The sequence below is a fragment of the Penicillium maclennaniae genome, assembly GCF_028827695.1.
Source record: "Penicillium maclennaniae strain IBT 15551 chromosome Unknown utg000007l:1.0-4884863.0:1.0-4888362.0, whole genome shotgun sequence".
Lineage (NCBI taxonomy): Eukaryota > Fungi > Ascomycota > Eurotiomycetes > Eurotiales > Aspergillaceae > Penicillium > Penicillium maclennaniae.
In genome coordinates, this window is record NW_026623219.1 from 3,828,967 (window position 1) to 3,852,639 (window position 23,673).

Consider the following 23,673-nt stretch of genomic DNA (forward strand, 5'->3'; position numbering starts at 1 on the left):
GCGCCGTCACTACCGGGGCGTCTCATCATACTTTGTGGCCCACCCAGTGCGTTTAGCATAAAGCAAAACCAGTTTGGTCGATGCGGTCTGTGGGCGACGACTTCCATGGATTGGCGCGGCGCTAGTGACTCGATGTAATCAAATCACAACAATCACAATTCCTTTTCTGGAGAAGTTGCTCGAGATTGGAATTGCGACAATCCCTGGCACTAGCTGTTTCGGACTCTAGCCTTGGGGGATCGAGAGTCAGTTGACCTTGACCTTTTTTAGTAACTATGCAACTTCTTGCTGGCTGTTGATTCCCTAGGATGATGAGAAAGAACAAGGGGAAAAAGGAAAAAAGGGCACCCGGGATCCCCACTCTGAACACACTGCACAAGGCCCTCGTACCAAAGATTCACCGTGTGTGGTTCGTCAGGGGTTCCTTCTTTGCTCGGGTCGAGTGTCTGATCTCAGTCCATCCAGAGTAATGTGTCGATGGCAGCTCAAGCCTCATTGCTACAAGTAAATTGCACCTTCCGGGATGCAAAGGTCTCAGGGTTACCGGACAGCCTCCGGCAGAAAACAGGAGTACGTCCATCGATGATCAGTCACTTTTTTTTTTGGGTACGGGCGCGAACTTTGAACCCTAGTCTGGAACAGTCGAATCAAATCCAGTGAGCAAAAGGCGAGCTTGAAGCTTCCTCCGGACGCAACTACCAATAGCACAAGCTAGATCTACCGTCATGCCTGCCAAGGTGCGCGGTGCTGATTGTGGGAGATCATTATGTAAAACGGGAGAAAGCGGGTTCCATGGGATTCGAAACTGTTGATAAAAATAAAAATAACAATAACAATAACAATAAATAAAGGAAAAAAAAAAAAGGACCAACCCCCTCTAATCTACAGTCCCAGATCTCAAAATGGAGTATGGTAGGAGAGAAGTCTGCAGAAACCGGAAAGCTATAGGGAAAGGGAGGTTACACGGCCGTGTACAAGGTACGTCGGCCCGACGTGGCAGGGCCATACAATCATTCAATCTTGGTTTACCGCTCATGGCGTTTGGTAGATTGCTCTCTCTACACCTCATAATGGAAGGATGGAGATTATAGTCCGGCGAAAGAGGTATGTTGGAATCTGATTCATCCAATCGGGTAGGAGTAGTTCCCGAAGAGGGGGGGGGGGTCCAGGCAAGGGTGATGATCTTTTACAGATGAACGACCAAATAGGCGATGAAGCTTTAGAAATGACGAATCTATACGATGTTGGGAAATTAGCATGGTCCAGAGCTCCATTCTTTTTTTTCCCCAATTCCCAATTCTGGAGCCATCAATAGCCCCAGTTGGCCCGGGGCTTTTCCTCGTACAAAGTTCGGCCAAACGGGACGTCAGGGCTTAGGGTAAGGTGGCATACCAAATGGGGTGTCAAGAGTGGGGACGCGATGGGAAATATTTCATACACAGCAGCACTAGGGGCCACGCTAACGGGGGGCCGGTCTCACAAGTCTGAGTATGATCGACGAATTATCAAAGGCCTGTATGATGTGGGCGTTTGAAAATTTTCAGAGGCCCCATGTTTCTCAGTCCCCGTTTTCAAGCCGAACTTGATCCATCCACTAATGCTTCCCCCTGCCAGGATCTCAGGCCTCGTAATTCACAAACATCATTGCTAGACCCACTTGGAAGCCCAACTGGTGTGTACAACGATGATTTGCTGCTGCGCGCCGCTGCAGCAAACCATGCACGACGGCTTCGCTGTCACCGGCGGCTCGAGTCTAGATTGGCCTGAGTTGCGTCGCGCTCGTGGTCATCCCTGTGAATCATAGACTGAGAGATAACGCAACGGCCGAGACCAGGACCGGGGGGGAATCTGGGGATCATTGTTTGTTGATTTCCTTGCTTGGACAAAAGGACGGACATGGGCCTCCCAATACTTCACCGCGGATTTACCCTCGCTTGGCATCTCATTTGAATAATGACGGTGTTTTTTCATGCAAGGAATCGAGAGTATAGAGGCGATTGGTCTGGCTCAACTAGCTGCACTAGTTAACCAAGTTTTGGTTGCGCGTGTTTGTTTAGCGGAGTCGCTACGGAAACACATTACTTCCACGACTTCCGTCCACCACTGAAATCCGGTTTCTTGAATATAATTTAGAATAGAAAAAAAAAAAACCGACTGAAAAGGTACATGTCTCGAGTTGATTACTCGTTGGTTCTGCTTCGGAGGATCCTGCTACTTTGTGGTCGCTCAGCTGGTCTCACAAGGTCCAATTATTGAGAGTGTTCCAAGCCCACTCAAACAGCGAAGGGGTCACGTGGTCAACAAGGTCTCATCTCCAGCTGCACAGTCTCAATGAATGGACACTCGCCTCTCTGGATTGGGTGATTTGTAGTGCTAGAGATACAATTTGCGCATATCAGAATATGATCTCCATGGAAAGTCGCTTTTTTTCTTGATATCAAGGTTTCAAAGTGTATGCATCTTGGGAGTAACAGTGATTAGCCAACCTACATGTAGCCTGAAATGCAGCCTGTATAATATTCGTCGTCGCTATGTCCTTCACAATTCTTGGTTCAAGTATTACGTACGTTGCTTGTGACAAAAAGACATAACAACTCTTCTTCACTACCTATGACAACAACAACATATACTGCATCTTGCATTCAAAGCACAAGAGTGTCCATGCTTTAAGATCGATTTACAGGGGTTTGGAGGTCGATCGGAGATTGGCCGATCTAGCCACAGATCTGCATTGAGAATGAAGTGCCGATCAGCCCATTGTTTCTGCACCTTGGATCCTGTCAAGCTCCCCCCCCCTTCCAATCCTGGGGACATACAAGGCGGACAAAAGCCCCACGTTCACACCGTCCCGGGAAATACAGCATCTTCAGTCACGCTATGCTCTGAAACATTACAGAAAAGGGCTCTGTGGCTGAACTGTAGATAAAGAGAGTTTCACGCCGGTGTCGGCCACACAAGTGACCAGAAAAGAATAAGGAAAGTGAACTTTGACCCCGACGCCCCTTTTTCTTCCGCAAAAGGCATTCTAATCGACGAGAGAGAACAATCCATTAAAGCTGTGACCAAGCCATGGGCCCAAGCGCCTGGGGATCAAAATGGGCTGAGGGTTTTGGAACTAAAGGAACAAACTGCGTGTCAGGCGTATTTCCTCCCTAACGCTTTCCCTACGGTCCGATATTGGCTCTGGGTAAATTGGAATAATCTTGTCAGACTGAAACGAGGAGTTGAGAGGTGGATATCGGATAGTGGACACCGGGAGGGAAACCTACAGGGTGCATTCCCGGATGAGAAGAGCATGCAGCCGCGGATAGCCCTTATTTGTCATTTGTCATTTGTCTGGGATCTGCTCCAAGCTAGCGTGGCCGCAGCGCAACAATGCAAGTACATTACTTCGTTGGCAAGTGCTCATGTGTCCTGCAACAAGGATATAAGCTGCACCCAATTCACGCCATAAGGGCTCTACAGTTCTGAGGAAAATATTTAAACAAGAGAGGAGAATGTTCCGATTTCTATTGTCACATGCCACCAAATAGCCAATCCCCAGCATCCTTTTTTGGGGGCCCCTTGCCGTAATGTCATTAGATACAATGGTAGACAATCCCGGCTTACTCCGCCCTGGCTCGAGAGCTAGGCGCAGAGGTGCAGGCGAAAAGACGAAGGGAAGAAAATGGGGAAAATAGATCATACAGCTTGGTAATCAAACACCGAGACACCAGAAACGTAGAAGGGGGATGAAAAGGGGCCTGGAGAGTATGTGTACAGTTGATGCGGAAAGGGAAAAGAACATGCGGAGGAAATCAGGGAGTCTCTTTAACACATAAGAAAAAAAAATGGAATATAGGAAAAGAAAAAATACACTAGTCACGGGGGGTGACTACAGGCAGCATAGTCAGGAGTGAAACAGCTTACTGCTTGTTCTCACCCTGCTGCTCGCCACCCTGCTGCTGCTGCTCGTTCTGAGCCTTGTGCATCTTGTCGAACAGGGTGAGAGAGGCGGTCTGGAGCTCGTCGACCTTCTCCTTGAGCTCCTCGGCGGTGGCAGTGCCCTCGCCAGACTGGTTCTTGACAACGAACTCACGGAGAGTGGCGATCTTCTCCTTGATAGACTCAGCCTCAGTCTTGTCAAGGCGGTCCTCGAAGTCCTTGAGGGCCTTCTCAGTATCGTTCAAGACGCTGTCGGCGCGGTTGGCGGCCTCGATGGCGGCCTTGCGCTCCTTGTCAGCCTCACCATACTTCTCAGCATCCTCGACCATGGACTGGATCTCAGAGTCCGAAAGACCGGAGCCGGAAGCAATGGTGATGGACTGGTCCTTGTTGGTAGACTTGTCCTTGGCGTTGACGTGGACGATGGAGTCGGCATCAATGTCGAAGGTGACCTCAATCTGGGGAACACCACGGTGGGCAGGGGGAATGCCGACAAGCTGGAAGTTTCCGAGGAGCTTGTTGTCCTTGACGAGCTCACGCTCACCCTGGAAGACCTTGATCTCAACAGCGGTCTGCATGTCAGCAGCAGTGGAGAAAGTCTGGGACTTCTTGGTGGGGATGGTGGTGTTGCGGTTGATCAGACGGGTGAAGACACCGCCGAGGGTCTCGATGCCGAGAGAGAGGGGAGTGACATCGAGCAAGAGAACGTCGGTGACCTCACCGGCCAGGACGGCACCCTGAATAGCGGCACCAATGGCGACAGCCTCATCGGGGTTGACAGACTTGGCGGGATCACGGCCGAACATGGCCTTGACGGACTCGGTAACCTTGGGCATACGGGTCATACCACCAACCAGGATGATGTCCTGGATGTCAGAAGACTGGAGGTTGGCATCCTTGAGAGCCTTGCGAACAGGCTCGGTGGTACGGCTGATGAGGGGCTCAACGAGAGACTCGAGCTGAGCACGGGTCATCTTCTGGTTGATGTGGAGGGCACCGCTGGGGCCAGCGGAGATGAAGGGAAGGGAGATCTCGGTCTGGAGGGAAGAGGACAGTTCGATCTTGGCCTTCTCGGCGGCCTCACGGACACGCTGAATGGCCATGCGGTCACCGGAGAGGTCAACACCAGACTCCTTCTTGAACTGCTCGACGATGAAGCGGACGAGGTGGATATCGAAGTCCTCACCACCAAGGTGGGTGTCACCGTTCGTAGACTTGACCTCGAAGACACCCTTCTGGATCTCCAGAACGGAAATATCGAAGGTACCACCACCGAGATCATAGACGGCGACGACACGGTCGTTTTCCTTCTCCATACCGTAGGCAAGAGCGGCAGCAGTGGGCTCGTTAACGACACGAAGAACGTTGAGACCGGCAATTTGACCGGCGTCCTTGGTAGCCTGACGCTGAGAGTCGTTGAAGTACGCGGGAACAGTAACGACGGCGTTCTTGACTGGCTTGCCCATGTAGGCCTCAGCGGTCTCCTTCATCTTGTTCAGGACGAAACCACCAATCTGAGAAGGAGAGTACTTCTGGCCACGGGCCTCCACCCAGGCATCACCGTTAGAGTGCTGGACAATCTTGTAGGGAACCTCCTTAATGTCACGCTGGACCTCAACGTCGGTGAACTTGCGGCCGATCAAACGCTTGGTAGCGAAGAGGGTGTTCTCGGGGTTGACAACGGCCTGGCGCTTGGCGGCAATACCTACGAGACGCTCACCATCCTGGGCGAAACCAACAACGGAGGGAGTAGTACGGGCACCTGTACAGAAATAGTGTTAATGATCTAGTTCCTTCATTCTTTGAATGTCCAGGCGCTTAATTCTCCAATCTTGAACCGGAGAACTCTGGCCACCTGGCCAACGTGAAATTTTTCATGACTCACCCTCAGCGTTCTCAATAATCTTGGGAGCCTTGCCCTCCATAACAGCGACGGCAGAGTTGGTGGTACCTGTAAGCATCCATGTTAGGATCCTGCCTGATGAATGGTAACCTTGTCGTCATGGAATGCTACTTACCCAGATCAATACCGATGACCTGGCCCTTCACCTTCTCCTCGCCACCCTCTGTAGAGTTCCATCGGCGGAAAGCAGCGCCGGGAATTCTGGAAGTAGGGGTGGTGCGAGCGAAAGCAGCGCGGGGAAGCTATTGCGACAAAAGTCAGTTAAAACTGTTGCGACGCGTGCCAAAATTTTCTCTTGGAAAACTTACCGCGCGGGAAATGCGAGAAGGCAGCATTGTGAAATATTAAGTAAAACAAGAAATAGGAAAATGTATCACACTCAACGACTCAATCGCAGGGTGATGAAAGGAGAAAGGGGGAGAAGGGTTGCTGATGGATATTGAAGAAGAGAAGGAGAAGAAGGGAGGAAGGACGGGAAGAAATTGTCGGGGAGCTTCGAGCGACCGGTCGAAGCCGATAGAACCGTGTACTGGAGCCAATCAGAATAGTTTAATGATCACCGCCCGGCAGTAATCTCCAGGAGTGTACACAAAGTCAGTGATGATGCCGTCATTCGGCGGTCGATGGAAGGGGTTGACTTACATGTACATATTGTTGGTTTGGTTTGATCTATAGTCTGATATCTAATTGTGATATACGGGATGCCTCTCCCATTAGAACCTCGCCTTCTCTCTGTATCTATGCTATTCCAAAGCGATCTGCCACCCTTGCACCATCAATGCAGTCCACACCATTGCCTCGGGCGGATAGCCTCGGGCAACCGGCATGGGTCCCCGAACCCTTTCCTGGAGAATCGGACCAGATTGAGATGATTTCCCCAGGTTCAATGGTCCAGAGTGCCTGCTACTTTCGAATTCGGGAGCACTTGAGGGTCCGGGTTCCTGTGTCGTGTGACCCTGAATCTATTCGGTCTTTCGACAAGTTGGGAAGAGGGCGATAATTGGTCCAATTGTAGATGGCAGTATCACAGCTCTCCGACTGGATCGCAGTGATGGCCGCTCAGCATATTCTGGCATTCCCGGCCTATCCAGGCCGGGAATTGAGAGATCAGGGTGGAAGTTCACCTGGGCGATGTTCGATGCCTGGGGTATATATTTCCGCTTCCAGCAACGTACAATCAGTCAGGCCGTATCTCGCAAGCCGCTCATGACAGTTCATTGAAATCAACGTTGATCTCATACAAAATCTACTTATCTCGGAGTCAGCTTCCAGCGGACCGGGAATGAAAGCCTGAAATAGCAGAACCTCATTCGCATCCGGACCCTGCGTCCGCATTCGTTGGTTCCCCGGCTTCGAGCTCCAGCAAAGTCTTACGTCATCCGTTTAAATGCGCATCTGAGAGCACCTGAGCACCTTGGGTTCTATTTTGGCTCAGGTTTTGCTTCTCGGGTTGATCGGGGCGCTTTGTCCCCTGTGTCTTATGCAAGTTTCTGGCGCTTAGACGATGTCCTGGCTGAGCTAATTCACCATGACTTCGGACTCGTCCCTGTGAGTCTATCTTCCCTCCCCGAGGCTCTGTGCTTTGCGGCGCTTCTCACACTCACCCTGTCTTAGACATCGCCCGACTGAGTCTCTCATCCTACCGAATAAACGACGCTTCATTCCTTTCAAAATCCCCAACTTGTCTGTATCTCCGCTTCCCGCTTCCCCTCGTGGGCCTGAACTGACACTTTACTCTGGACAGTCACACCCAGCTTCGCCACTACATCAGCACCGCCGATCCCGATCGCATCTATGTCGTCGTCGACAGAATTGTCTGGGCTATTCACATTTCCACCCAATGCTCTGAGAACATAGCTGTCATTCCATTCGAGCCGCGATGCTTGGCGGCAGGCTTTGGGTGGATCGCGGTGGGGGGCCCCGATAACGGAGAATGCGCCTTCATCAAGATCGGTGGCGGCGGCAGCCAGGTCCGTGGCCAGACAACCTCTCACCCACACGCCGATGTGGACAGCGCGCTTCCGCTCGACCTTGAGCCGTCTACTAGCTTGCCGTCGCCCAGGACTTCGAACAGTGGCTCGGCGACCGCATCTCGACATTCGGGCCGCAGGCTCCTGCCTGAAATTGAGCTTCACAAGTTCGGAGGCACGATCGTCAACTCCGTGACTATTCATCGTTTCCCGGGAAATGGGCAAACCGTCTCGGATGAAGATGTGGTGATCTTCAGGTACTGAATCACACTGTTTGGCTTGGTGTCATGTGGCTGACATTCATGCAGTAACAATGATCGAACCGTTACCGTTTATTCCCTGACCCGCGCAAAAGTTTTGAAGGTTCTTCAACATCCAACTTGCATGAACTATGCCTCCATATCCCCAGATCATAGGCTACTTGCTGCAGTAGGAGACGAAAATCGGGCGTATTTCTATGAGATCACACGTGATCTTGAGGGATTGATAACAACGGAATCTGGCGAGAAGCTCGCGGCATTGGAATGGGACTTGGCACAATGCGTCGAAATGGACATTGGCCTGCGGGTGGATGACGCGTGCTGTTTCACCATCGCTTTTTCACCCTCGAGTCATTTATGTGCTATTGGATCCCAGTCCGGAATTATCACCGTTCTAGATGTTGAAATGATTCACAAAACTGCCAGTGATGAACCAACTGATTTGCCCGTTATGTGCCAATTCCCGGCCTCCCGATCTTGCTCCGAAGGAGGAGCCGTGCGCTGCATGACATTCTCGCCCGAGCCGTGGGATCTCTTGGTATGGCTCGAAGGCCATGGGAGGGCTGGAATTGCAGATGTCCGCCAGTCATTCTTGCGTCGGCAGATAATCCACTTGGATGTCAATGACCCACAGCTGCAAGAGGTTCGCCTAGGTCCCAAGACAGACGGATATGACACTCCGAGTCTGGACGACGATGATCTGGAAGTCTCACCGCGGGTAGGACTAGATGTCGATGGGATTCCTAATGAGCGGGGTGGGCCCGAAGCGGAACGGTCTTCGCTCCGCGAGGCCTTGATTTCGGATCTCACAGAGCGCGAGAGACTAATTATGGAATTCTTGAACACAGCTCGTTGGACGTCGAGACTGGAAGAGGGACTCACCGAGCGCCCTGAAAGACCACCAAGAGCCACTCTTCATCCTCTCCCTGCGACGCGTTCGCGACAGTATGGTGCCACGGATGGTGCCGCTCGTCCATCCCTTCCTGGCTCACCTCCATATCCTCATGAATCTTCTGAATTGTCCCGCAGCAGTCATGTGGGACGTACGCACCATCCCCGACGCCAGAGTTCCGTGGTGCTTTCTCAAGGTAGTCGCTTATCTGAAGCGCGAGGTTCCAATAGCGATCACCAGCCCAGCCTGACCCTCAGCTACACCGCATCGCCTTCCGAGTTCCGATCTAACGCATCGGACACCACATCGCGGTTTGCCGAACCAGACCCCGCCATCCATGAAACAGCCATGCTCCCTGAGATGAGAGCACCACCTTCACCCCCACTAACAGGTCTTGACCTCGGTCTTTCTCCTGAGGCATTGCGTATTCTAGCCAGGTCTAGATCTACACCCCGGCGGCCCGAGCAAGGGCAGTCCGGTGGTGAGAGGCTCTACGACACGTCACGTCTATCAAACTACGAGATCAGAGCTAACGTTGCTGCCGAACGTCTTCGGCGCCAACGTCAGATAGCCAATGAGGTACATAATCGCTCCTTTGAACGGGAACAACGGCATCGCCAACAGCTTCTTGGTTTTGAACAGACCCATTCTCCCCGATGGATTCGAAATATCATCAATGATCTTCCAGATCGAAGCCTCGTCCCTGGCCCTGGCGCCGAAGAGCCTGACTCCACTGCAGGTGTAGGCTTTGGCGCTGATGGCAGAACGCTGTAAGCTGATACGTTTCCCTAAATCTGCTTTTCTTGACTGACGCCTGTTAGATATATCGCGACCATGGAAGGAATCTTCGAGTTTTCACTCAACGTTCATGATCGCAAAACATTCCCCGTATTTTCATACCGCTAGTTGGTTTCTCGTTAACCCCATTCTGTTTCTTTATCTTCAGGCCCAGTAAAAGCCACATTACCCTGCAGGAACATGTATTCGGGCGTTCTTTCTTTGTGCGCATTCTTGACGCCTTTGTGGATTCTTTTCTTGCAAGTTTCTTCGCTGTCTGACTTCTGGTGTCATTGCTTGCATATGATTCGGGGCGCTCAGGGCGTACATTCCATCGGCCATTCTGTTCTTTCTTCCAAGATTTCATGCACAAATTCTTCCCGAATGGCTGATCAGAGTACAAAAGTTCGGCTACTCAATTTTAATTCATCTATGGAACTGAATCTTAGCGTAGAAAATATCACAAACCTACCTTTTGCAGAATATCAGAAGAGAGAACAGCAAATACTGGTTAGTGAGTATCTGAAGGGAGACTGGGAGAAAGACCTGACAGCGTCACAACACAACGAACCCTAGAATCCAAAGGCTAAGCCAACTTACCAGGCCTCTCGGCAATGGCAATTTCGTAGGGGCTTCGTGTTCTTTGAGGTAATCTAGTGTCATCCCTTTTCCTTGTGTTCACCCATGACTTCTCTGTACAAAGGAGTTCAAGATATCACGTCTTTGGAAATTCTTTCAACAAGTGCTTTGACTTGAAAGGCTCAATCGAATCTGTCAAACATAGGCAGCAGCGGAAAACAAGGTATTGTTGTTTTCTTTGAACGACGAAATGCGCTCGAATATATAAGTCAGGAAGGTCCTCAAGCAATGGCATTCGATCACGAGCTCGCACAGTCTATTTCGTTTCAGGGTACCCTTCCAATGAAATTATTCGCTTTCAAGGCCTTTTTTGCAAAAATAAAGCTGACCTCATTCAGCATGCCTTCTCCTACCTCGCGCCGATCTGACCCCGAGGCGTCCGGTCCAAAGCCATCCAGCTTTAGGCTATCTAAGCGCAAACCAACCTCCTCCAAGCATGCTCGGACCCTGGAAAGAGACAATAAGCCTACATTTGAGCAGGATCGCGAAAGCCTCTACAATTCCCTGATGCACCGAAGCCGCCTCATCAACCGCGAACCAGAGAAGTACATGACAGTTGCAGTATACCTAACCAAAATAGCGCCAGAGTTCGACAAGATCAAACACCTCGCAGGAAAACTTCAGAAACAGGGACGAGGCGTTCCTCTCTGCTTCCCAGCGCGATGCGACATGATCAAAGAAGAAATGCAGAGACTTAGCCAAGGACTCACGGGTAAGACTCTGCCCCCGGACCTGGGCTCATTATTGATCGAGATGCTCGCTATCCACTTTGGGAGATTGACTCTAGATGGCAATAGTACTGCTGATGAATTTCCCCAAGCTTTGGAACGGAAGATTGGATCGAATCAGTTTGACTGGAAGAAGCGGAATAAGATTGATCGGAAGGGTCAGCTTGTTGTTCGCTATGCCCATCCGATCTTTGTTAGATTGAATCAGGCTATTCCAGGCTGTCAGTGTCTTCAGTGTGCTATGCGGACACGGGCCAGTGTTACGAAGAGGGATTGATATGGAACAGCTAGCGAAGATGAGTAGATAGGAGAGCTTGAACACGCAATGCAACTATTCTGGTTCCAATATTGAGGATACTTTGTATAATTTCCAATAGGTTTCTCGCTCTAACGCAAAATGCTGGGGAATGGAACGGCTTCCGGATGTATGAATCAATCAAAATCCACCTACTGGTGGAAAAGAATGCAGCCAATCTCCTGAGACTCTGGCCCGTTCTATGCCGCCTGGGCCTATCAGTGCTATGTGTGAAGTCAAGGGCTTTTTTCGGCTGTCAGAAATTCGAATATAGACTCGTACTCATACGGAATGATTTTGGCTGATAACACATCATTGAGAGATCAGACAAAGATTTGAATCCAGTAAGACTATCTCCTTATGATGTTTCAGCTTCGAACAATGTTAATTGTGTCTAAAGCATCTTGTCTTATTTTGGTAAAAATAAAAGAGTCTTTGTGTAAGCTGGACTATGTCGAGAGCCTTAAATGACATTGAACTTAGGAAAGGCAGCTGTACGCCATATTTTCTACCTAGGACAATCCAATCCAACCAAAATCCAAGGTTCGATATATCGAGCACCGTCCTGACTTATAATCATTAAAGATGGGTAAATCCTGGTCCAGTCCCAATATCACAGCAGCCACCATGAGGGACAATAGGACTAGACTTGTCAAGAAATTGATGCATCATAGTCGCAAGATTGACTATCAGAAAGACAGCTTTCAAGAGACTGCAGGTTTTCTCGCTCGATGCGCTAGCGAGCTTGCCATGGTAGGTAAGTTAGCATCAACTACCGACCAATTCCTTTACCAGCAGACCGCAACATGTTTTATCCAGAGGTGCACGAGACTTGAGACTGAGCTGCAAAATGTAAGCAAAGAGCTTACAGATAGGAGTTCTCTCTGTTCTCAAACAAGAGCATCATTGTTGATTGAAATGCTCGCAGTTCAGGTGGGAAGACTGACTCTGGACCCATATGGTGGGGAGGATAAATTTGCAATGGATATGGATCTCCGGGCAACAAACAAAGAATATGAGTGGAAGAAGAGGCATGCGCAGGATGATGATACGTTCTCTGTGATTCGACACGCCTTCAAGCTTTCTTTGAGCCTTAATCGGCCGATGCAACATTGCCCTTGCTTGCAGTGCGCACCCAAACGAGATCTTGAAGAATCCTTGTAGTGCTTGACTTATTTATGGGAAAAGGCTGGACAATGACGTGATGACAAGCGATGTCATATATCTGTGGGCGCTATTGGGTCTTTGACTTTTTGACAGAAGACTCTTTGAAAATATAAGCATATGAAGTATTTGGTTTTGGATCAAATTCGTCGTAATTGAGCTGGTCGTAAAACTACCTTGCTGCAAGGAGCGGCTTTCACATCATTGTAAATCAACAGTATTGTATTGACCAAGCAAGCTTAGCTATATTCCGCTGATACCTCGTTCGGAAAGTGGTCCTTCATCTAGGATTGTGTAGTCAGATCTGAGATGTTATCAAAAATGGTACAGTCATCCTCATTCTCGCACATAGCCGTCCGCTCGAGGTTCTTATCCACCGGCCCAGTCGGCCCACTTGTGTAGTGGCACTCGGACGAGATACAGTACTGCGCGGTCTCGACGTCATCAAGGAGCCCGTCTGGATACTCCTCATCGCCCCAGTAGCCTAGCCAGTTCAACCAGTCGGCCGTTTCACCTGCCTCCTCAGTAGCTCCAGTTCCAGTCCCAGACGTGACGGTGAATGTACTCGAGTCCACGTCATACAAGTAGCCTCGGTAGTTGAGCGTCATATCCCACAGATAGCCAGCGTCAGTTTTGTCAGAAACAATGCCCAGCGCGATAGTGTAGTCTTGGGTGCCTGCGGTCACGTAGTTGGCATGTCCGCCGTACGCAATGTAGGTGATGGGGCGGTCTCCTGAAAAGTCTACCACATCCCAGTAGTAGGCTGATCCGGCGCTATGCTCGGAACAATAGATGGCGTATGGTACTTCATCAACGAAACGAATCTAAAGAGCATGTATTAGATGAGACGTAGATCAAGCGTGTGAACCGTTGAAGATTTATGCTCACCATAACGTGCTCCCAGTCACCGACGTGGTCATCAAAGTTGATGTCCAAAACTCTGCCGAGAAGTACAGATTAGCAAACCAAGAGTACATGCAGTGCAAAGAAAAGCTCGGGCACTCACTTTCCACCGTAGTTGTACGAATAAAAGTAGAAATAGAATACATCGGTCGTGGTACTGTTCTTCTCTGCGGCAATAATGAGACCTGGAGCGGCGCTGAGGCCATCGCTATTGGGAATACCGTACTCCGAGAGAAGCCAAGCCGGGGTGTCATCCAATGGGTTCAGAATGGGTCCGTCAGAGGCAGTCAGATAGACATCCGAAGCGTACGTATCCAGCGTATTGAGAGTGACTGACCCGTTAGTCCCGCTAGCGACGAAATTCACCTCGGGCTGAACATTGGCCAGATGTGTTGTGATATCGGATGGGAACCACTTCTCGGCACTATAGAGGTACGACAGCGGTGCATATTTAATAGCATAGTCAGGTAGCGTATCGCGCTTGAGCAGCTTGGAGCCGGCTTCCTTGAGAGGCACTGCAGCTGTGAGGCCGGCGAGCGCGAGAAAGTTGAGCGCTTCGTAGATTGAGGGCATTTTGATGGTATGCAGTATGTGGTATAGTGTCATACGCCCGTACGGATTGGCATGATCGGGCGATCGCGAGCATTTATACTATTTGTTCGCCCATAGTACAGTCTTCTGTCGTGAAGACATCATGCTGGACTGTAACCAGGTGAGACTATCCAAAATAGGACACTTTCCCGGGTCAGCACCCTGTAAATCGTCGGTACTTACTATATTTGACGCAAGTGGCAGAGCTTAGCATCTTCAGAAAATGTACCTGACGCCCAGACGGCGGGATAAAGCTGGTATGAACCACGTGGATCAAGTTTGAGGGGTACCGAACTACAATAATTGATTAACTCCCCATGTTCGCCAGGGGCAAGCACCAGTCAGATCAGCCCGTGGTCTAGCGTGCAGCATTCGATAGGTCAACATGCAAAACTTATGCGCGGTCCGCGGTATAAGCTGCACTATGAGCTGCACCTTGCCTTGATATAGTGTCGGGTTATCACTATCACTGCTAATGTAACCTGGCACGGAGTGGCCTAATCCTAATCGATAAACAAGCAACTTCTTAGCCCAATGCTGACTAGCCAGACGCGTGGCCTACTCTTCATATGAATACTTCCGCGTTCAAGAACAGACTTGTGAAGCTTTAGGGTCCACATGAGCTCGTTGCAATAAAACACCGCTAGCAATGGAAACCTTTTGTGAGAGACAGGCAAGAAGCCACGGGCACGCACTGTTCAAGCCCCGGGGTAAGATACTGCCGTTACTTCATAGTAGTTGCCGGCATGCTCATCTCAGTCAACATCAGCTCTTTGCGCCTATCTCCTGATTCTGCCTTCGAGAAAGCACTCATCTCTTCCGGCCTTTGGCACAATTTCTTATCCCATCCATAACATCTGCACTACCTGGTGATTGATCGAGGTAGTAAGGTCTGCTTGAACAAAAACAAGAGGTTTAATGTAGGTTGGTAGGCTGCATGGAAAATGACGAGGTCAGAAACAGAATGCCATGAAAGTCTCGCCATTGATCATCTATAATTGATCCGCAGTGATGCCGTAGAAGGAGAGCCCCACACGACGTCAACCTCTTATTCTGCCAGTGTACACCGCACTTTGTCAAGCTCCGACAAGCGAGTTCATGACGAAGCCTGGTACGGCTTTCGATTGTGAGACTTTTTCCTTTGTTCTTAGACAAGGGACATACCTTTGGAATATCACACACATCAGGCTCCGACGTGGGCAATTACGCGAATTGCAGTAATTGCGTCGTGAGCGCCAGACACACACCGACGTGGGGTGTGCTCGCCGAACTGAACCCGATAACCTTACGATCTGTCAGCACCCATTGCACATCATCCTTACCATGCCGGAGAATCTGAGCTCGGTGATGGAGCGCCTGAGCCTCAACACCAAGGATGCAGACCCGGAAATACTCGCGACCCGCCTCGCAGAGGAAGAGGATGGTATTCTCAAGAACACTAGGCCTCGCAAGCAAACTCGAAAGACCACGGAGGAGCTGCTAAAAGAGCTGGAACATGACTTCCTGACTCCATCATCTCAATTCAGCCCGAAGTGGTTGAACCAGTTACAAAAGTAAAGCAAGTCCTGTCAAGTTAGAACAGATCAGGTGCTAACATGGATGCAGGCGATGGGACGTGTCGACCGACCCCTCCGACCTATTTGAGATTGCACCCACCCAGACAAGAACAGTCACACGATTTTCGCGGGAAGGACTGGAGGGACGAGTGACCGGATACCATGAAGTGACAGTTCCTGCTTCAAGCATCAATGCCAAGAACTCGACATCGCTGCTTCGCCGGCCTGCAGGCCGAGCAGACTTTGTTCGGGGTGCTGCCGGATTCTTTCCTTTCGCCCCCGGAGGCCTGGAAGGTATTCAAGCGATTGCTGACATGGAGGAAGACTCAGAGTCTGCGGACCCGTCGCGAAGCGGTGGAAAGCAGACGGGTCTGGACCGCATCATCAATTTTGGAACCGAGGGAGGCCTTCTCACAATACCTCCCGGCTTTGATCGTGGGCTAGATTTCGCGGAGGCTAAGTCCAAAGAAGCTGCCGACGAAGATCAAGAAGTAGAGCATACCCTGCAAGAAGAGAGCGAGCTCCATACTGATCAGACCGAACGCATACCTGAAACCAACGACCAGGTACAGGCAGAGGATGATGACGAAACAAGTGACGAGGAAGCCGAGGACATTGATGCTCTGTTGCCTGTGGAGTTCCCTGCACTTGAACCACGCAATCCACTGCTCATGGGCATGCAACAGCAGAAGGGCAAGGAATGGGCCCATGTGGTCGATGTCAACAAGGAAATCACAAACTTCAATGACCTGGTTCCGGACATGGCCAGAGAATGGCCGTTCGAGCTAGACACCTTTCAGAAAGAAGCAGTCTACCATCTCGAGAATGGTGATTCCGTATTTGTTGCTGCACATACTTCAGCAGGAAAAACTGTCGTGGCTGAATATGCTATTGCCCTGGCATCCAAACATATGACGAAGGCAATCTACACATCGCCCATCAAAGCACTGAGTAACCAGAAGTACCGCGACTTCCGCAACGAGTTCGACGACGTTGGCATCCTCACCGGCGATGTTCAAATTAACCCTGAGGCCAGTTGTCTGATTATGACTACAGAAATCTTGCGAAGTATGCTGTACCGAGGCGCGGATCTCATTCGAGATGTTGAATTTGTCATTTTCGATGAAGTCCACTACGTCAATGACCTCGAGAGAGGCGTGGTTTGGGAGGAAGTCATTATCATGCTTCCGGAGCATGTTACTTTGATCCTATTGTCCGCGACTGTCCCCAACACCCAGGAATTCGCATCCTGGGTTGGCCGCACGAAGAAGAAGGATATCTATGTGATCTCCACTTTGAAGCGGCCTGTTCCTTTGGAGCACTACCTTTGGGCCGGAAAAGAGAAGTTCAAGATCGTGGACAACACCAAGCACTTCCTTGAAGGCGGCTGGAAGAAAGCAAATGATATCCTGTCCGGCAAAGATGCAAAGTCCAAGAAAGAGGCGGAAGCCGCAGCCCAGGGACAGTCCCAACGCGGCGGACCCCAGGGACGAGGACGTGGGGGTCAGGACCGAGGCAGAGGTGGCGCTCGCGGCAATGGACAGCGTGGAGGTGCCCCACAGAGAGGACGAGGAGCTCCTTCCAATCGTGGCCAAGGTAATATTGCTCGCACTGGACGTGGCGGGGGCCGAACGAGTGCTCAACAGGATCAGAATCTTTGGGTCCATCTGGTTTCACACCTTCGTAAGGAAGATCTGCTACCGGCATGTATCTTCGTCTTCTCCAAGAAGCGGTGTGAGCTGAATGCAGATGCTTTAGCCAGACAGGATTTCTGCAATGCTTCCGAGAAGAGCTTGATCCACATGTTTATCGAGAAGTCGCTCACTAGACTTAAGCCTGAGGACAGAGCACTTCCACAAATTCTCCGACTCCGTGAACTCCTGTCAAGGGGTATTGCTGTGCATCATGGTGGTCTCTTGCCAATAATGAAGGAAATTGTCGAGATCCTCTTTGCCAAGTCTCTGGTCAAGTGTCTCTTTGCCACTGAGACATTTGCCATGGGTCTCAATCTGCCGACCAGAACGGTTGTATTCTCTGGATTCCGCAAGCATGACGGTAAAGGTTTCCGCGATCTGCTGCCGGGTGAATACACCCAGATGGCTGGCCGTGCAGGGCGGCGAGGTCTCGACAAGGTAGGTTATGTGATCATCACAGCCTCTGGCCGAGATGAGGCACCGCCCGCCGGCGCCCTAAAGAAGATGATTCTCGGAGACCCCACCAAGCTTCGATCTCAATTCCGTCTCACTTACAATATGATGCTTAACCTCCTGCGAGTGGAAGCCCTGAAGATCGAAGAGATGATCAAGAGAAGTTTCTCCGAGAATGCAACTCAAGCCCTTCTTCCGGAGCATGAGAAGCAAGTCCAGCTGTCCGAGGCTAGTCTGGCTAAGATCAAAAGAGAACCCTGTGAGACTTGTGACCTTGATCTGGCGGCTTGTCATGAGGCTGCTATGGAGTATGAGAAGCTCACGAATGAGTTGCATATTGGACTGCTGTCTTCGCCGGTTGGTAGGCGGCTTTTCTCTATCAAGCGGCTGGTAGTTTACCGGAAGGTTCGTTCATTCCTAGGCCATAATCTGACATGATCATTCTGACGTTCATCTAGGATGGACTACGCACTGCCGGAGTTCTTGTCAAAGAAGGGGTAACTGGCGGTAATATGCCATGCATCCAAGTGCTTGAAGTTGGCAGAATCAGCAACAAGCGCCACCCCAGTGACATTCTCCCATTCCTGCCTATGTTCAGATCATTTTTCCAGCAATTGCCTGCAAAGGCTGCTTCAATGCACCTGAAAGTGCTCAAGATCCCATTGTCGGACCTGGAATGTGTGACGAACATGCAAGTTAAAGCTGGAGGGCCCATTTGGTATTTGAATATTAGGAAAGGTACTGACAACCCCTCTCGCCAGCGGAATCGTCTTCATCATGCTAAGCTCATACCCCAACACAGAGGCCATCAAATTCGGTGAAAAGGAACTAACCAAATACACCTCCTCCTGGACCCAAGATACGTGGGATGAGATCGACTGGTCGCGGATTAAGGAACTGCAAGTACGAGATATCCTCGACAAGCGAAACGCCCAGGCCAAGATTGCCCAGTCATGTCACTGTTTGCAGTGTCCCCAATTCTTGAAGCACGTGAGTGATATTATTTGACAAGGCTTTGGTGCCGGTTTCTGATAAAAGTACAGTTCGAAATGCAACATGATGAATGGCAGGTGAAGGAGAACATTTCACAGTTGAAGCAGCTAATGTCCGATCAAAATCTGCAACTACTGCCGGACTATGAGCAGCGCATCCAGGTTTTGAAGGAGCTAGGCTTTGTCGATGACCAGGCCCGCGTGCAGTTAAAGGGCAAGGTGGCGTGCGAAATCCACTCAGCCGACGAGCTGGTTCTGACCGAGCTGGTTCTTGAGAACGTTCTTGCCGAGTACGAACCCGAAGAAATCGTTGCACTCCTCTCCGCGTTCGTCTTCCAGGAGAAGACCGAAAGTACGCCGACACTCACCCCTCGTCTGGAGAAAGGTCAACAGGCCATCATTCGAATTGCGGAGAAGGTCAATGATTTCCAGATCAAGCACCAAGTGATCCAGTCTACCGAGGACTCCAATAATTTTGCCAGTGAGCCCCGATTTGGCCTGGCTGAGGTGGTCTATGAATGGGCCAAGGGCATGTCCTTCAACCGCATCACCGATCTTACCGACGTGATGGAGGGAACCATCGTTCGCACGATCTCTCGACTGGATGAGACGTGTCGCGAGGTGAAGAATGCGGCTAAGCTTATCGGAGATCCGACCCTCCATGCCAAGATGCAGCAGGCCCAGGAGTTGATTAAACGTGATGTGATTTTCGCGGCATCGCTATACATGTGAGAAGACTCCAGGGCTGAGGACCGAAGGCTGAAGATGGGTCATATCGGGTTGCTACCGGCATATAACCATTGGGCATCCCCCACCACGGAAATTTCATAATTACATCGCAGAACAAACGAGATGAATCCAATGAATGATATGAGTCATCTTCGTGTAGAAATGTAATTCGATCAAATCCAAGCATCAAAAACATTGATGATAAACAAAAGATCCGGCGGAAATCAATGTGCGGCCGCTGATTAGCTGCGGGGCGACCGCCCGCGAAAATCCCAAAGAATTTCAATTCTTCCCCTCGTACACTTTTTTTTTAAAACCCACTGCCACGGACTCTGTCCTTACTCTCTCCCTGACATCTAGCCCCGGTCTGTCTTCTCCGGAGGGTCCTTGGAGGTTTTCTTTTCTTTTTTTTGGGCTTCAGTTCCTGGCGGGGTGCCTAGATCAAGATGGACGTCACGGTACTCCGAGACCGTGTCCAGTCAACGCTAGATGCGAACACAAGTACTCGCCAACAAGCCGAGTTGGATCTGAAATATGTATGTGCTGGGCCTGGCTGGTGGTGACTAGATCTAGAAAACTCACACTCCGGGGGGTTCTTACCCCCATGTCTCAGGCCGAAACTCAGCCCGGATTCATCAATGCGCTGCTGGACATTCTGCAGGGTGAGCAGAATAACGCTGTTCAGCTGTCTGGTAGGTGCTACATTGTGTCCTCGCGGTCTCTATGGTGTTGTGTGGCTAATCAACCCCGCCCCCCTCTAGCCGGTGTGTACCTGAAGAACCGCATCAGTCGCGGATGGGCCCCCATCGACGATAGCCCTTCGCGTGCCCCTATCCCCGAGTCTGAGAAGCCTGGATTCCGCGAGCGACTCATCCCCGCACTGGCGTCGGCCCCTCCCAATGTCCGCGCCCAGCTGGTCCCCTCCTCCAAAAGATCCTGCAGAACGATTTCCCCGAACAGTGGCCTGGATTCTTGGACCTCACTCTTCAGCTGCTCGGCACCAACGATGCGAACCACGTCTACGCCGGTCTCCAGTGTCTGCTGGCCATCTGCCGGGTGTACCGTTTCAAGGCTGGAGAGAAGCGAGAGGAGTTTGACAAGATTGTGGAGCACTCATTCCCTCAGCTGCTCAGCATTGGTCAGAAGCTTGTCGATGAGGAGAGCCTGGAGGCTGCGGAGATGCTCCGTATTGTCGTCAAGTCCTATAAGCACGCTATCTACGTGAGTGTCTCTGACTTGTAGATGGTGACCTCTGGAAGGATTGGCTCTAACCCGGTCTCTAGTTCGAGCTTTCGCCCGCTCTTCAGACTCACCAGGCTACCGTCGACTGGTGCACATTGTTCCTGCGAATCATCGCTAAGACCGCTCCAGCCAACGCTATGGGCGAGTCTAAGGAGGAGCGTGAGATGAATCATTGGTGGAAGTGCAAGAAGTGGTCCTATGCAAACTTGAACCGTCTTTTCATCAGGTAGGCCATCGCTTTCACCCCGCGTTGTGTTGAGATCTTCTGTTTGGACTCGATAGCCTAACCCCCACCAGATACGGAAACCCCACTACGATTACGAAATCCTCTACTCCCGATTATACCCCGTACGCGAAGACCTTTATCAGCACTTTTGCCCCGGAAATTCTCAAGGGATATCTGCAGGAGATTGACAAATGGGTCTCCAAGACGCAATGGCTCAGCAACCCCTCTCTGTCTTATACTTTGGTCTTCATGGAGGAGTGTGTCAAGCCAAAGGCGATGTGGGATCACCTCAAGCCTCACATGGAGAACCTGATCGCGCACTTCGTTTTCCCTATTCTTTGCCAGTCGGATGAGGACATTGAGCTGTTCGAGGAGGATCCTTCGGAATATCTTCACCGCAAGTTGAACTTCTACGAGGAAGTTTCCGCTCCCGATGTCGCTGCCACGAACTTCCTGGTCTCTCTCACCAAGAACCGCAAGAAGCAGACCTTTTCGATCCTCACTTTCGTCAACTCGGTTGTCAGTAAGTACGAGTCCGCTCCTGAGGACCAGAAGCAACCCCGTGAGAAGGAGGGTGCTCTCCGCATGATTGGTTCCCTCGCCTCTGTCATTCTGGGCAAGAAGAGCCCCATCGCCGACCAGGTCGAGTACTTCTTCGTTCGTCACGTTTTCCCCGAGTTCCGCAGCCCTCACGGTTTCCTCCGTGCCCGTGCTTGCGACACCCTAGAGAAGTTCGAGCAGCTTGACTTCCAGGACCCCAACAACCTGATGGTGATTTACCGCAACATTCTGGAGTCGATGACGGATCCTGAATTGCCCGTCCGTGTTGAGGCTGCCCTCGCCCTTCAGCCGCTCATTCGCCACGATGTCATTCGCACTTCTATGCAGCAAAACATCCCGCAGATCATGCAGCAGCTTCTCAAGCTGGCTAATGAGGTCGATGTTGATGCTCTGGCCAACGTTATGGAGGACTTCGTTGAGGTCTTCTCTGCTGAGCTCACTCCCTTCGCTGTTGCGCTGAGTGAACAGCTACGCGACACTTACATGCGCATTGTGGGCGAGCTTTTGGAGCGCAATGCTGCCAAGGGTGGCGACGATGATGGTTATGGCGACTTCCTCGATGATAAGAGTATCACCGCTTTGGGTGTTTTGCAGACTATCGGCACCCTAATTCTCACCCTGGAGAGCACCCCCGATGTGCTTCTGCATCTTGAGACTATCCTGATGCCCGTCATCAGCATCACCTTGGAGAACAAGCTCTACGACCTTTATAACGAGGTTTTCGAGATCATCGATAGCTGCACTTTCGCATCCAAGTCCATTTCGCCCACCATGTGGCAGGCCTTTGAGTTGATCCACAAGACCTTCAAAGCCGGCGCCGAGCTGTACCTCGAGGACATGCTGCCTGCTCTTGATAACTATGTCTCTTACGGCTCTGAGATGCTGGTCCAGAATCCGGCTTACCTGGGTGCCGTTGTCGGCATGGTCGAGGACATCTTCCGTGACGAGAAGGTCGGCGGTGTGGACCGTATCTGCGGCTGCAAGCTCGCTGAGACCCTCATGCTCAACCTTCGTGGTCACATTGACCAGTACATCCCGCTCTTCATTGAGTTGGCCATGGCGGTCATTGATGCTGGCGAGGCCCGCACCAAGTCTTACCGCATCCACCTGATGGAGATGATCATCAACGCCATCTACTACAACCCTCTTCTCAGTCTCCAGGTCTTGGAGGCCAAGGGCTGGACTAACAAGTTCTTCAGCACCTGGTTCTCCAGCATTGACAGCTTCCGCCGTGTCCACGACAAGAAGCTGTCCATCGCCGCTATCAGCTCGCTTCTCACCATGAAGGCCGAGACCGTTCCCCACAGTGTCCAGCAGGGATGGCCGAGATTGTTGCAGGGGGTGACAAGACTCTTCCAGACCCTGCCCGCTGCCATCAAGAGTGAGTTCCTCTTCTTTCATCCCACATTTGTATTCCACTGACAAGTCTATAGTGCGCGAGGATGCTACCAAGGAGTCCGACTTCACGCTCGATGACGATGTTGAGGATGATGACGAGGAGAACGACTGGGATGGCGAGGTTGAGTGGAACGAGGAGGAGGTTGAGGAGGCCCTCGAGGGCGACGTCGCTGACGAGAGCGCTGCCTACCTCGAGTTCTTGAACAAGGAGGCTCAAAAGTTCGGCTCTTTCGCTGATGATGACGATGATGAAATGGACGAGGAGTCCCTCCTTGAGACCCCTCTGGACAAAGTTGAGCCGTACGGCATGTTCAAGCATGTCTTCCTCAGTAAGTCACCGTTAGACCCTTTTCCTATGGATTTCATCTGACCACCTTTTACAGGCCTGCAGCAAGAACAGCCCCAGCTTTACGAAAGCCTGACCAAAGTCCTTGGCCCCGAGGAGCAGCAGATCATCGAGTCCGTCTTCCACGAAGCCGATGCGAAGGCATTGCTCGCCGCCGCCAACGCCGAGGCCGCCGCTGCCGCGGGCATCCCAATTAACGGCCAATAAACCAAATTGACGCCGCGGCGCATTGAACAGGATGTCACAATCATCGTGTCCGGTCATTTGGGATTCTCATCTTTTCATCCTCACGAGACATATGCCCATTTCATGTCTTTCCACCTTGTTTAGATCATGCCCGCTTTCTCGTTTATATCTGCTCCTTTTTGTTGTCTCTTTTCTTCTTAACCCTTTCCCTTGTCATGTCCCCCTGATGTGCTCCAAAAGTCTC

The 23,673-nt window shown here is 51.0% G+C and overlaps 7 protein-coding genes across 7 annotated transcripts; 5 read left to right on the forward strand and 2 right to left on the reverse strand.

Annotated features, from left to right (window-relative positions):
- Positions 1–3,905: 3,905 nt before the first annotated feature.
- Positions 3,906–6,162, reverse strand: N7477_008633 (Hsp70 family protein; the record flags this gene model as incomplete). The annotated part of the gene is made up of 4 exons (XM_056970296.1): positions 3,906–5,686; positions 5,810–5,875; positions 5,943–6,069; positions 6,136–6,162. The coding sequence occupies 4 exons, from the start codon at positions 6,160–6,162 to the stop codon at positions 3,906–3,908; spliced, it is 2,001 nt and encodes a 666-aa protein (XP_056820328.1).
- Positions 6,163–7,355: 1,193 nt separating this feature from the next.
- On the forward strand, positions 7,356–9,855 carry N7477_008634 (uncharacterized protein; the record flags this gene model as incomplete). The annotated part of the gene is made up of 5 exons (XM_056970297.1): positions 7,356–7,375; positions 7,442–7,510; positions 7,572–8,054; positions 8,106–9,719; positions 9,771–9,855. The coding sequence occupies 5 exons, from the start codon at positions 7,356–7,358 to the stop codon at positions 9,853–9,855; spliced, it is 2,271 nt and encodes a 756-aa protein (XP_056820329.1).
- Positions 9,856–10,704: 849 nt separating this feature from the next.
- N7477_008635 (uncharacterized protein) lies at positions 10,705–11,370 on the forward strand (the record flags this gene model as incomplete). The annotated part of the gene is made up of 1 exon (XM_056970298.1): positions 10,705–11,370. The coding sequence occupies one exon, from the start codon at positions 10,705–10,707 to the stop codon at positions 11,368–11,370; it is 666 nt and encodes a 221-aa protein (XP_056820330.1).
- Positions 11,371–11,973: 603 nt separating this feature from the next.
- On the forward strand, positions 11,974–12,224 carry N7477_008636 (uncharacterized protein; the record flags this gene model as incomplete). Its single annotated transcript, XM_056970299.1, has 2 exons — positions 11,974–12,145; positions 12,184–12,224. The coding sequence occupies 2 exons, from the start codon at positions 11,974–11,976 to the stop codon at positions 12,222–12,224; spliced, it is 213 nt and encodes a 70-aa protein (XP_056820331.1).
- A 612-nt stretch (positions 12,225–12,836) lies between these two features.
- Positions 12,837–14,028, reverse strand: N7477_008637 (uncharacterized protein; the record flags this gene model as incomplete). The annotated part of the gene is made up of 3 exons (XM_056970300.1): positions 12,837–13,376; positions 13,441–13,492; positions 13,559–14,028. The coding sequence occupies 3 exons, from the start codon at positions 14,026–14,028 to the stop codon at positions 12,837–12,839; spliced, it is 1,062 nt and encodes a 353-aa protein (XP_056820332.1).
- A 1,341-nt stretch (positions 14,029–15,369) lies between these two features.
- N7477_008638 (SKI complex RNA helicase subunit SKI2) lies at positions 15,370–19,473 on the forward strand (the record flags this gene model as incomplete). Its single annotated transcript, XM_056970301.1, has 5 exons — positions 15,370–15,599; positions 15,652–18,154; positions 18,208–18,467; positions 18,511–18,739; positions 18,793–19,473. 5 exons carry the CDS (start codon positions 15,370–15,372, stop codon positions 19,471–19,473), a joined length of 3,903 nt encoding a protein of 1,300 aa, XP_056820333.1.
- Positions 19,474–19,916: 443 nt separating this feature from the next.
- Positions 19,917–23,450, forward strand: N7477_008639 (putative nonsense-mediated mRNA decay protein (Nmd5); the record flags this gene model as incomplete). Its single annotated transcript, XM_056970302.1, has 8 exons — positions 19,917–20,006; positions 20,084–20,162; positions 20,232–20,386; positions 20,431–20,691; positions 20,754–20,938; positions 21,010–22,880; positions 22,933–23,226; positions 23,281–23,450. The coding sequence occupies 8 exons, from the start codon at positions 19,917–19,919 to the stop codon at positions 23,448–23,450; spliced, it is 3,105 nt and encodes a 1,034-aa protein (XP_056820334.1).
- Positions 23,451–23,673: the final 223 nt, after the last annotated feature.